General features: G+C 39.4%; 1 protein-coding gene across 1 annotated transcript in view; it reads left to right on the top strand.

The window, feature by feature from the left end:
* DHRSX (dehydrogenase/reductase X-linked) overlaps nucleotides 1–12,538 on the top strand; it is a 167,361-nt gene that overhangs the window by 49,136 nt on the left and 105,687 nt on the right. Inside the window, exon 3 of the mRNA XM_088521845.1 lies at nucleotides 2,549–2,617. Within this exon, the coding sequence (XP_088377971.1) occupies nucleotides 2,549–2,617 (69 nt within the window). The remainder of the gene's footprint in view (nucleotides 1–2,548; nucleotides 2,618–12,538) is intronic.

The raw sequence follows: 12,538 nt of genomic DNA, 5'->3' as shown, positions 1-12,538 counted from the left end.
AACCTGAAGCAGATAACCTGGGAAGCCTGGAGCAAGGCCTAGAAGAAGTCTTTGAGTGTGGAGTTGTAAGGAATGCTTTTAGCCCCAGTTAGCAATGTCCCATTTCTCTTCTGCTTATCATCAGCAAGGGGATGCTGCTCTCCTTGAACAAAAAACCCAGAGGTATATATTAGTCTCCCAATTTTGTTGTATCTTCTAGACATCTTTAACCTTTTTGCAAAAATTGTGGTCATCTGTTCACTCTTTTTATGCTTTCTTACAGGATTTTCTTTGCAAGAAGTACTTCAAAAGCCTTTATAATGGGTGATGCTCTCAGTGAGGCTTTTTCAATTTTATGATCCTCACAGCTTCCAGAATCTTTTTCAAACCTGCTGTTGAATCAGGGTGGAAACAGGCATTTGAAATGAATGCTTAGGAAAGTAATTATTTTTTCTCGGTGGTCTAGAGTGAAACATGCAAATATGAATAAACTGATTTGGACGGCATAGAGCTTTAATGCATAACCATTTATATATGAGAAAAATAATGTGTATTAAAATTTGTTGTTGGAACACAAGCTCTCTTAAAAGAACAAATTCAGAGAACACATTGAGGTTTAAAATCAAGACACTGAAGGCTTTAATAAACATGTTCTCTCTTTGAGGAATGCTGAGTGAAAGAGGAATCAAACAAGACGTTTGCAGAATTGGTGCAGAAGTGTTTTGTTTGATGTGGCAGACGGTGCTTCCATACGCCACAGTTTTTAACCTAACTTTGCCTGGTGTTGTTACACACTGATTTTGAAACCCTACTTTGGTAGGTAACTTCAGGGGAAATAAGGAGGAAAACTCATCCCTTGCCTGTAGGTCTTATGGAGAGATTTCCCTAGATATGGCAATTTCTCTGGAGGGTTGTTTTGTTGACATGGCTTTTATATCCAGAAATTAGCATCAAGCTGAATGTTTTTAGTCTGTAAAACCTCTTGCATGCTTTTAAGGGGGAACAGCAACACAAAGATGTCAATACTGCAAATGTTTGCTTTGTTTATTTATTTATTTATCTATTTATTTTTAGTCAGTCTGTGGAACTGTCTGAGCGATACAATTCCAGAGTTACTGTAATCTATAAATAGCAATTATAGAGCAGCACAAATCTAGGTTTTATGTGAGAGATATTTTTTTCTTCAGAATCTGAAATGTTAAGCATCTTTGTTTGGGCTTTGTTTATGTAAATATTGAGTCTTCTTGCATATCATGAAAACAAAGATACACATTCCCTTCGGGTAACAATGTTGCAAATCATTGTTTTTTATTGCCCAAACGCAGAAGCACACCAGAATCTCCATCCTCCAAAGAATGTATTAGTTTGCTTCCCCGAAATGGCCAGGGTTGTCCCAGGAATTGCTGCCCAATGCTCTGAGCTAATTAGTGGATAGCACGTGATCTATCTCATAGGAGTTATTTCTATTTTTGAAACGTGTTCTCCATGAGATGCAGTAAATGGGGTTTAATAGCGCATATTCTAACACTCTAAAGAAAGTATAAGCACCTACTAGTGTGAGAAGAAGGTTGAACCTTCTGAAGGTTGAAGGGTGGCCTGCAGAAATCCTTTCCAATCTTAATTTAATTTATGAGGATATAATTCTACCTTACCATCCATCTATCCACCTATCTGTCCTTACCTTGGCTAGGGCTGAGTTATTTTTACTAAAAAATAAGAAAAAATAAATGGAAAAAAAAATCTGTGTACTAACTAGTAAGCGAGAGGACAAGAAAACCGGTCACTATATAAAACCTGTATGAAAAGAAGGGAAGAGGTTTATATAATCAGGAGACAGCAACTTCATGAAGATTGCTACAAACATCACTATTTATATTTACTTTAGATAACAAACAAATTGATATTTTGATAATTCATATCATGGAAATTGTCTGTGGATGGATAAATGGTATGTTAAACAATTTTCAAAATTTAACATATGCTATCAAGCACAATATTTTGCTTATGCTTGTGTTTTTCTCTTCTAAAGAAGTAATTATAAAACAAATGCCAAGCAAATGTTAGGCAATTATTAATTGTCCGCCTGTGCTGAATGGCACAAAAGGCGTTTATTTGATGCTTACCCTATTTTCTGCTACAGTCAGTAAAACCTGTTGTGAGCTTTTGGGCCGTGGCAGGGAGCCCTTACCACCAACTGTGAAGTTCTTTCTTAATTCAGAAAAAAAAAGAGAGGGGTCCACTCTCACCTACATTAAGATCATTTTGGAATTACTCATGTGATGCAATTCCCTTTGCTCACAGATTTGCATCGAAATTCAGCTCTTCTGGCCAGCAGATGGTCTTATCTTGTATAAGTAATTGAGAAAAGCGTGCAAAACCTGTACAGAACATTTGCACAGCACTTTTCAAAAACCTCCACTGTTCTGATGTTAAGGAATCCCATCTCATTTTCACTTAAACAGTGTTGTTGTTTTTACACTGTGCTTAACCCTTATGGCATGTTTATACTCACTGTCTTTAAGTAAGTTATTTGTGTTGCTAACTTTGTAATCTCTGTGTTTTGATACAGCTGGAAACAGTGAGAGTGAGGGCCAAGAAGCGGTGAGGAAACTTAAAGAAGAAACTTTGACTGGAAAAGGTAACACAGTATGTCTTTTATTTTATTTTATTTATTTTTTTATTTTTTAAAGAGTTATTTATTCCTGTATTTTTGATGGCTATTCTCTGAGAGTGTTTATTGGCAAACCAATGATAAGAATACCTTTGTGTATCATTAAAGTATTTAGTTTGGGAAATTAATTCGTAAAGTAGATCTGACACAGAGTTAGAAATTATTAGCATGATTTTGGCTGAAATGTTTCAATTTTGTTTGAGGTCTTTACATGGGTCATGGCCAAAGATCTGGCTGCAACTTCCACTGGTTGCTGAGAGTTTCAGTGCTCCATACACTGTATGTGTGCGTGTGTGTACGTGTGTTTGTGAGCACAGTGATTTATAACTGGGCATACAAACAGGACACGAGCTATTTCTGCTGCGGAGAAGATGACAGCAGGTAAGAATGGATGGGCTGTTTTCTTCATCTTTGCTGGTTTTACTTCTCATGGTATATGAAATCCCATTAAAAAAAAAGCTTCCCCTTTGGGGGAAGTTGTTTCTAAAAGAGCACAACAGTCAGCTCTCTTATTTGACACAGGGCTAGAGCTTGTAGTCACCCATAGTCAAACAATGTTTTTAAAAATAAGGCTTTTTTATCAAAGTCAAAATCTCCTTGTTGTTGCAGTTCTTTAGGTCTTGTTGTGTTTTAATTTAATGAGTAATAATGTGGGGATAGCATAAGGAGAGCATAGCTTGATTTCTGAGAAAAGGCATATTGCAAGCTATCTGCTGTATAATTATAATTTGCAACTTATGATAGATGTTACTGCATTTAATATTTTCAAGTCTTGAATTCATTGGGTGTAGTTCCTAGCAGTGTGTGATGATTCACTGCTGCCACTTTGATGTATCATTTCTTGGCAAAGTAATAGGGGAGTGCTGCTGCTCCACCCTATTAGGATCTTCATGGCTTCTGCTGAGATCTGATTCTGTTTTTGTGCCACTAATAATTACTGTTACGATGATCAAAATAAGTTAATTATTGTATTAAAAAAACCTTTCATTAAGATTTATCTTTTGACTTAAATAAATATGCACCTATCATAGCCTCAGGATACATGTATGCTAGCTAAAAGCATCGTAAATTAAGACAGTCAGAAGGATCATGAAAGGAAAAAGGTAATTATTACATCATTTAAATTTTTCACTGGAAGTTTCTGTACAGAGACCAAAACCATTTGGCATTAATTCTATCACATGACCTGTATGAAGTTGAATAAACTAAATTCTGTCTTATTTTCTTGCATGTATGTGGTCATAGATTTTTGTAGTGCTTCAGACTTGCTTAATTTTTCTGAAACTAGTAAGCTTTAACTTTCAGTTATAAACTTTTTGAAGTACGAGCTGGCAATTTGAAGAACCTGGAATTGTAACAAAAGTTGACTAAAGTGGTACATCATTGTAATTATAATGATTAAGGCTTCAGGAATTTCCGGTCTTGATAGATTTGGACCTAAAAGCAGCCTGGAAGGGTGTAAAGTTTTCAGAATGAGTTACTGATTGAAGGATATTTATATTTGAAACTATTTTATATCATACAGAGGACTTGTGCAAATTGGAAAAGGAGCTCTGGGTTCTCACTTATAAATGAATTTGACCTGTTGCTTTGTGTTGTAATATGTATATAGGTATCATAAGGCATTATATATGTAAGTATTGTGAGGAGGACTAGGCTGGAGGATAGTGTCAGCTTTTTAAATGTTGCAATTTGATATATGATTAGTCACTGCATAATAACATCATGGGTTATCTTAACAATTTTCTGAACGATGAATTTTTGAACATATTTAGTGGTCTGTATGAGCAAACTGCTTACAGAAAGTGTTTCCATCTGGAATACTGAGTTCCTAAGGAGGAACTGCTTAAAACAGTTTTGCTGGACAGTTAATGAAGCTGTTGTATCAAAGCCCATATTGTAGGAATGTGATCAAGTACTAGGCCAAGAGAGCTGTGATTCTTATTCTATGGACAAACCGTATGAATCGGTGCCATAATTTTCTAACCATATCTTGAATCTCTAATGATGAGGAAAATCTCCTTGCTTGTTAGCAGGTTGTGCATAGAAAAGGAGCAAGAGACATCATCATCTCCTTATTTCCTCTGGACTGTAAGTTGCACAATATTCTGCAGAGAAAGCTCTGGAAAAAGGCCGTGTTTGTTGAATGCATGTGAATTACAGTGCTTCGAGGAGATGCAATCCTTCTACACCTTGGCCCATTCTCTCTATCTATCTCAGACTGTCTATCTAAGAATGAGCAGTTTTACTTGACATAATCTACAATCACTCCAGGGACAGGTGAATTTAAAAACATATATATACAGGTTTACTATGACGCAGCTGATCAATAGTAACTTGTGTGTTAACAGCTTCAGAGAAGGACGAAGGATAATAATAAAATGGCTTTGCCCAGGCATGACACTTGTTTTTGCATCAGGGCAAGATACGAAGAATAGACAGATAAAACTTTTAAATGTAGAGCAGTAGGTAGTCCAGTTTCCCATACTTGAGGGATTCAGGCTACAGTCAGTGCCACAAATATGGAAGGGCATGGGAGAGGAAGGCAGCTGTGGCAGTTCCCCTATGGAGTGGGACACAAAAGGATACAGAAAACCTAAGGCAAATGTCACATCCCCTCTTCTGACCACACACCCTCTCACATGGCCCTACGCCGTGCCACACAGTCTCCTTAGCTCCCCTTTCCTCTTCCTCCCCATCAACTCTGGTCTGTTTAGTTACTCTCCTCAGCTGGAGGCTTCTGTACTGAGTTATCTTTTGCTAAGTGTAAAGAGTGAGAAAGAAGTGAGTAGTTGATTGGAGGAAAATAAAATAGTAGTCCTAGAGATGTGGGTAAATTCAATTTGACTGCCAGGACTTCCTCCATGATAAAGCTATCAAAACCTTCAGGTATCCAGAATGAACCAAGAAAAGTGCTGCACTGTCATTAAAATTAACATATAGGTACTATTTCCAAAAGATCAAAGAACATATTGCTAAACTCTGAATTATAAAGCTGGGAGAAACCAGAATGATGTGGGCATTTATCTTGCTGCCATTTGTTAAATTGGAATCTTGTATTTGTTAATGGCAGCAATTATATGGTTGGGAAAATTGCTGATGACTAGGAATTTCCACATAGATATTCTATTGTGTAAGTTCCAGATTTACACATTGAGTGCGTCTACATTAGTGTTTTAGTTCAGATCAGGAGAGTGCTTTTCAGGCAATGCCAAGGTGCTTTCCACTTACTGAGCTTTGGTTGACATCAGGAATAGCATCATAGTTCATGACCGGGGTTCTCACTGGACAAAACTAACTTGGGAGATGAACTACAGCAATAAAAGACCATTAGTGCATGGGAGCAAACTCAAGCCAGTCTGAAATAAGAATCCCAGCAATCAATATAAGTACCTAAGTTGAGTGCCGAGCACAAATTGTGCTCTAGAGATTCAAACATGTTGATCCAAAATTCTTGTTAATGTAGATATAGCCATCTTTGCCACCCATGAATATGCTGTGGAGTTTGAGAATTTAGATGTTTCTGTGATAAACATTTGAGGGCTGCGCTGCCATCCAGAGGGACCTGGACAGACTGGACAACTGGGCGGTGAAAAACCTCATGCAATTCAACAGGGGCAAGTGCAAGGTCCTGCACCTGGGGAGGAATAACCCCAGACACCAGTACAGGCTGGGGACCGACCTTCTGGAGAGCAGCTCTGCGGAGAAAGACCTGGGTGTCATGGTGACAAGTTGACCATGAGACAGCAGTGTGCCCTCAGGGCCAAGAAGCCCAATGGGATCCTGGGGTGCATTAAGAAGAGCATCTCCAGCAGGTCAAGGGAGGTGATCCTGCCCCTCTACTCAGCCCTGGTGAGGCCGCATCTGGAGTATTGTGTCCAGTTCTGGGCTCCACAGCACAAGAGGGATGTGGAGCTGCTGGACAGAGTCCAGTGCAGGGCCGCAAGGATGATCAGGGGCCTGGAACATCTGCCCTATGAGGAGAGGCTGAGGGAGCTGGGCCTGTTCAGCCTGGAGAAGAGAAGGCTGAGAGGGGATCTGATCAGTGTATATAAATACCTCAAGGGAGGGAGTGAGGAGGATGGGGCTGGCCTCTTTTCAGTGGTGGCCACTGACAGAACTAGAGGTAATGGCCGGAAACTGAAGCACCAAAAGTTCCACAGGAACTTAAGGAAATTTTTTTTAACAGTGAGGTTGACAGAGCACTGGAACAGGCTGCCCCGAGAGGTTGTGGAGTCTCCCTCTCTGGAGATCTTCCAAACCCGCTTGGATGCAGTCCTGTGCCACGTGCTCTAGGTGACCCTGCGTGTGCAGGGGGGTTGGACTAGATGATCTCTAGAGGTCCCTTCCAACCTTAAGCATTCTGTGATTGTGTGATTCTATGATTCCAAACGCAGCTCTCGGTGACACCAGAAAAAAAAAAAAAAAAACTTTCTCTGCACATAATAAGAGTATATCTCCTGACTCAGTTCCTCTCAGTTTACATCTCTGCAAATGAAAGCCAGTTTTGGCCCGATGATTACAAACATACAAATGTTGGAAACTAATATATAAACATGAATGAAAGCTTTATTCATTTCAGCATAGGTTGATGAATGCCAATGGAATCAGCAATTAGCAAAAGTTTATGCATAAATATCACTTAGCGTAGTACCAAGGAAAGGCTCTCACAATTGCAGTGTAGGAGCAGGAGTTGCAACTAGACTTAAATGGGGAAAAAATTCAAAGTTAGTTAGAAAATGGGGTGTAAAAGTCATATTAAGCACAGACCTCTTCAAAAGAAAAGGCCTGTGTTTAATCTCACCCAACAATTTTGTGGCAATTCAAATAAAACCACAATTATAAAACAACAGAGTAAATCCAAAGCACTCATGAGACTTCCATTTGAAGCTAGGTGAGAAAGGAAGATGAGACTTTCTCCTTCAAAGTCAGAGAAATGCAAAGGTTAGCGCAATAGCAATCAAATTGTGTCATTTACAGTCTGACCCACATCAAAACAGTGTGGGCTAAGCAGAAGGAGGGATGTTATCTCCTCAAAAACATTGTAATTCACATGTATTCAACAAGCCTGGCCTTTTTCCCAGAGCTTTCTCTGTGCATCCTTGTGCTACTTGTGGTTCTATGGTTCAGCCAGGAAATAAGAAGACCAGATCCCTTGCTTCCTTGGTATGTATAGCCTGCTAACAAACAAGGAGATTTTCAATTAAAGATCCAAGAATTTTCCCAAAAATGAGATTTACCCAAACTCAGCCACGATCTGCAAGCATACCACGTATACTTGCAGAATAACTCATGGGTTACTCCACTGAGGCTTGTTTGTACGTCAGGTATAAATTTTTTAAAAAGTGCCCGTATCTTTCTTCTTAATTCCTAACTGTTTCTTTTTGATTTCTCCAGAGACTTCTCAAGTTTTCCATATCAATAAACTTTTGGATTTATTTTTGTCCAAGAGTTTATGCTAGAATAAATGTGTGCTAGTGTTGTGTAAGCCAGTTTAGAAAAGGATAGTGCCTTTTTAGAACATATATAAAAATGTCAAGCTTGACTGTTTTTTAGCCTGGTAAAATGACAATGATATGTAGGTGGTCATCTGATTGGTCAAAAATACAACAAAATGCCTCTGAATGAGAAGTGCATTATCTATCCATCTATATGTTTATGCTAATAGGTATGTGAATTAATGCTTTCTCATGTGAAATTTATTTTTCATAATGATGTAGTGTAACAGGTACATTGTCCTGTTCTGTTGACAAGACAACAGGTAAAGGGTATGGATTGAAACACAAGAAGTTCCATCTCCATGTGAGGAAGAACTTCTTTCCTGTGAGGGTGACAGAGCACTGGAACAGGCTGCCCAGAGAGGTTGTGGAGTCTCCTTCTCTGGAGATCTTCCACCCTGTGCCACGTGCTTTAGGTGTCCCTGCTGGAGCCGGGGGGTTGGACTGGATGATGTCTAGAGGTCCCTTCCAACCTTAACTATTCTGTGATTCTGTGATTCTGTAACATCGTAATACCATGTGGCAATAGCTGAAGTGGCTGTTCTATTCTTTCTACCACATCCTGCCATTCTCAAGTCATTTTTCTACTGCTTTTGATGCTGAAAGATCTGTAGGACTGTTTTAAGTAAGTTTCTGGTAATAGCCATCCAGCTTCCATCTACATGGGGTCTGTCTTCCTAGGTCTGTCCCCAGTTACGGTTCTACAACTGACCTCCAGACTCATGAAGGCATCTTAAAACACAGGGTAGTTAGTTATGAGAAGAGTAAAAAAGTCTCATTTTGGCAGAATGTCAGTTTGCAGGAGCTGAGCAGGACAGTTGAGCTGTTCTGTTTTGTCACTTGATGATAGGTAGAAGAACCTTGCCTAAAGATAAAGTTTCCCTCCTCCTCTTCTCCTAGCTGTCCTAATGTTATATCAAGAATATTCAAACTTTTGAAAATACTTAAATCACGCACAAGCAAAATATTCTCTGTGTTAAGCTTGTATCCAAGTCTTCTAGGACTCAGACCTTCACATACATGAGGGCTAGAAGATCCCTTCCTAGAGCACAAGAAACTAATAACAAGCCTAACACAGTTTCTTTGTGCTCATTCCACTTACGTCCCACAGCTAGCATAGTTGGAGACTCTTTACTCTATATTAAGCAGGAAAGATTTTAATCCAAAGAAAAGTATCTCCAAAGCCCTCTGATAAAATCTGTTAGCAAATCTTTTTTTATCTTTTTTGTTTTACATAATATTTAATGCAAACATATGGTTAAATTCCTAAGTCTGTTTTCTCATAGTTTTTGTTCTCCTCTTGACTTTTAGTATAACATTTAACAGGATTTTCTCCCTCAGTGCTTATGTACATTTAAATTAACACAGGATCTCCATTTTTTTTCTGTGATTCTGATGACATCTTAGAAATTGAGATATCGTGTTAATAGGATGGCAGTTCAGACATTAAGACCAATATGAATATGGCTCATGGAGATAAAAATGAGCTGCAGATCTGGATAGTGAGATGAGGATAAAGTCTTTCAAATATAAAATGTATTCATAATGCAGGCATAAGATCTGCCTGTCAGTTTCCTAAATTTCCATTTCCATTGGAAATGTGAAACATATTTCATTAACAGGCTCTGCCACTAGGAAACATGTTTTTCTCTTATTTAAATTATTTCTAATTGAAACTTAGAGACAAAGAAGTGTACAGGTGTAGCTGTAGGCAGAATAATAAAGTTCTTTCAGATGTTTAGAAATGATTTTCTGACTGTAAATCACCTAAGCTTTGTGCAACTAATGGGACCAGAGCTCCAAGGTTAGAATTTTGCTGATTATGCTGCCTCACTGAAGGCAAATCAGAGTAAAGAAATTTTAAAAATTGCCTCTGCAAGGCCTGAAAATAGCCTACTTCACCCTTTTACATGATTTTGATCCTCTTTTAAGTACTTCTAGAGGCATGATGCCAAGTTGTGACCTGATGGAGGTGGAGCTGGATTTGACCCCTTCCATAGCATATCATTATTTTAGGTTTGAGAAGTGGTTACAGGTGAGTTCTGTGAGCTGTTTCGAGATTCTCTCAGTTCACAAGGAAATTGTCAGAGAATACTTAAAGACAAAGCCAAGAAGATTTTTTTTTTCCCCTCTGGAATGCTTTCATATCTCTCTTCCAAGATATGCTTTATATGGTCCTATCTTCCATGAGTAATATGTAGGAAATCAGAAGTTTACTTGCTTGTAACAAGTAGAATATTTTCTGTGTAAATGCCATCAGCTCCCTCATGGAGCATCCAGCTGTTGGAAGTGCTGAGAACTCGCAGCTTGAAGTGAGCATCAAAAAGTCAGAGCTTATATTTGAAGTACTTACAGGTTGTATTCATAACCTTCAAATGTGAACTATATATAAATAAAGAGACAGTATGTAAATAGTGAGCATGCCAGTAGCTGCAAAGAGCCAGTTCTTCATTGTCAGATCAAAAGACTTTTCATCCCGGTGTAGCAAAATCCTCTCATACACTGATGTCATTTTCTTTGCTACTTTTCACACTTGTGAGCTGCAGTGAAAGCAATCAAACAGCTTCGTCTTGCAGCACCATTAGGGCCTTTAACTAGAAAAGAGAACCCGCAAAGCAGGGGGAGAGTCCAGCAGAGGCTGCATTCTTGCAGCATGCCCGTGAGCCTGAGCACACCCGGAGTCAAACAGGGGTTTTTCTCAGAAGAGCAAGGCCTCCGCAGCCTGGGCACAGGTTGTCCACCCTTGTATGAACAGTGCTAGTTTGTCCACCCATGTGATTTTCCAATAGCAAAGAACAGAAACTTCAATCAGAGGGTTCAGAACAAGGGCTGGATGTTATGCAAGGAGGGAGTCCAGCCAAGGGCCATGAAGATGGTTAAGGAACCAGAGCATCTCTCATAGGAGAAAAAGCTGAGAGAGCTGGGCCTGCTCAGCCTGGAGGCTCAGGAGGATCTGATCAATGTGTATAAATATCTGAAGAGGGAAGAGGGGTATAAAGAGGACGAGGTCAGACTCTTCTCAGTGATGCCCAGTGACAGGAGCCCAGTGAGCCCAGTGAGCCCAGTGAGCCCAGTGAGCCCCAGTGGGCACAAGCCAAGATACAAGAAATTCTACTTGAACATAATAAAACCTTTTATTTATTTTTTTTTCCTGTGTGGGTGGTTGAACACAGATTGCCAGGGAGCTAGTAGAGTCTCCATCATGGGGGATAGTCAAAACCTTGCTGGACATGCCCCTGAGCAACCTGCTGAGCGTTCCCTGCTCTGAACAGGGGGTGGACCTGACACCCCAGAGGTGCCTTCCAATGTCAGTGACTCCCTAATTCTGTGACCCTTTGAATGTTTTGCAACCAAAATCACATAGCACTGTGTCTACTGACTACTGTGTTTTGTCCCCTCTCTCTGTGGTATAAAGCATTGCTTGTCAAGCCCTGCCTACAAATAATATAAAATATACACATTCTTGGACTGCAAATGCTTCAAGGTCATGTTTCAGTGTATATATAGTGCCCACAGAAAGGCTCTTGGGTCCTGATAATGGTAATGGTAGTAACTGCAATAATTTTATGATAATGCAGTCTTAGGAAACATGCATTTGAAAAGAACTTTGGAGAAGCACAAACCTTTCACGCGCCTCCTTCCTCCTTCCCACCCCTGTCACCCCCCAGTCTGTGTAGATAAAATATCTGCTCTGGTGAAAGCAGGGAAGAGTGCTGCGGCGTTGCTGCTGGCACAGTGTGCTGACCGAAAAGCCAGGAAGTGTAGCCCATGATTCAGGAACAGCTTGCTCTTGTTGATTTTTTTCTGAAAGATAGACTAATATATTTTATTTTAAGACAAGGATTTTTAAAACCTAAGTTTTAAATAAAACTCACGATTATGTGACATATGAAATTTTTGCCACATTTTTACGTCCTCAGTGGAAATTAACATGCTTATGTGTATGTCAAAACCCTTTCCAGCCCTTTTTAGAAGCTTGCAGGAAATCTGCAAAGGCAGAGGACTTTTTTCTTAATGTTTTCTGGCACTTTATGCTGTAAAATCTTGCTTGCAAGGAGGAAAAGAAATCCTCCCAAGGGGATTGATAAACGCTTGAATTAAGCAAAACATCTAACAAGAGAACCATTAGATGCCTAATAATTATGTCTGGATTTGGATTTTTCCTTTCATCAAGGCTGTGTTTCTGGGTGGCATGATGTGAGAACCATTATCAGCATCTGATTAATTTTCCCCAGATAATTGTCAGCTGTGTTTTAGTCTATTTAATATTATGTCTGCTGCGGTCTTCTCTTACCAAGATTACTGTTGACTTCAGGCTGCTTGGAAGGCGTAGTTCTTCAGAACTGATGTGACTTGAGGAGACAAAATCAATCAGATCACCTTTCCAATG

Source organism: Tinamus guttatus, unplaced genomic scaffold (assembly GCF_059628265.1).
Source record: "Tinamus guttatus ecotype Peru unplaced genomic scaffold, ASM5962826v1 Tinamus_guttatus_pri_ptg000134l, whole genome shotgun sequence".
Taxonomy (NCBI): Eukaryota; Metazoa; Chordata; class Aves; order Tinamiformes; family Tinamidae; genus Tinamus; species Tinamus guttatus.
This window is presented reverse-complemented; position numbering and strand designations above follow the sequence as displayed.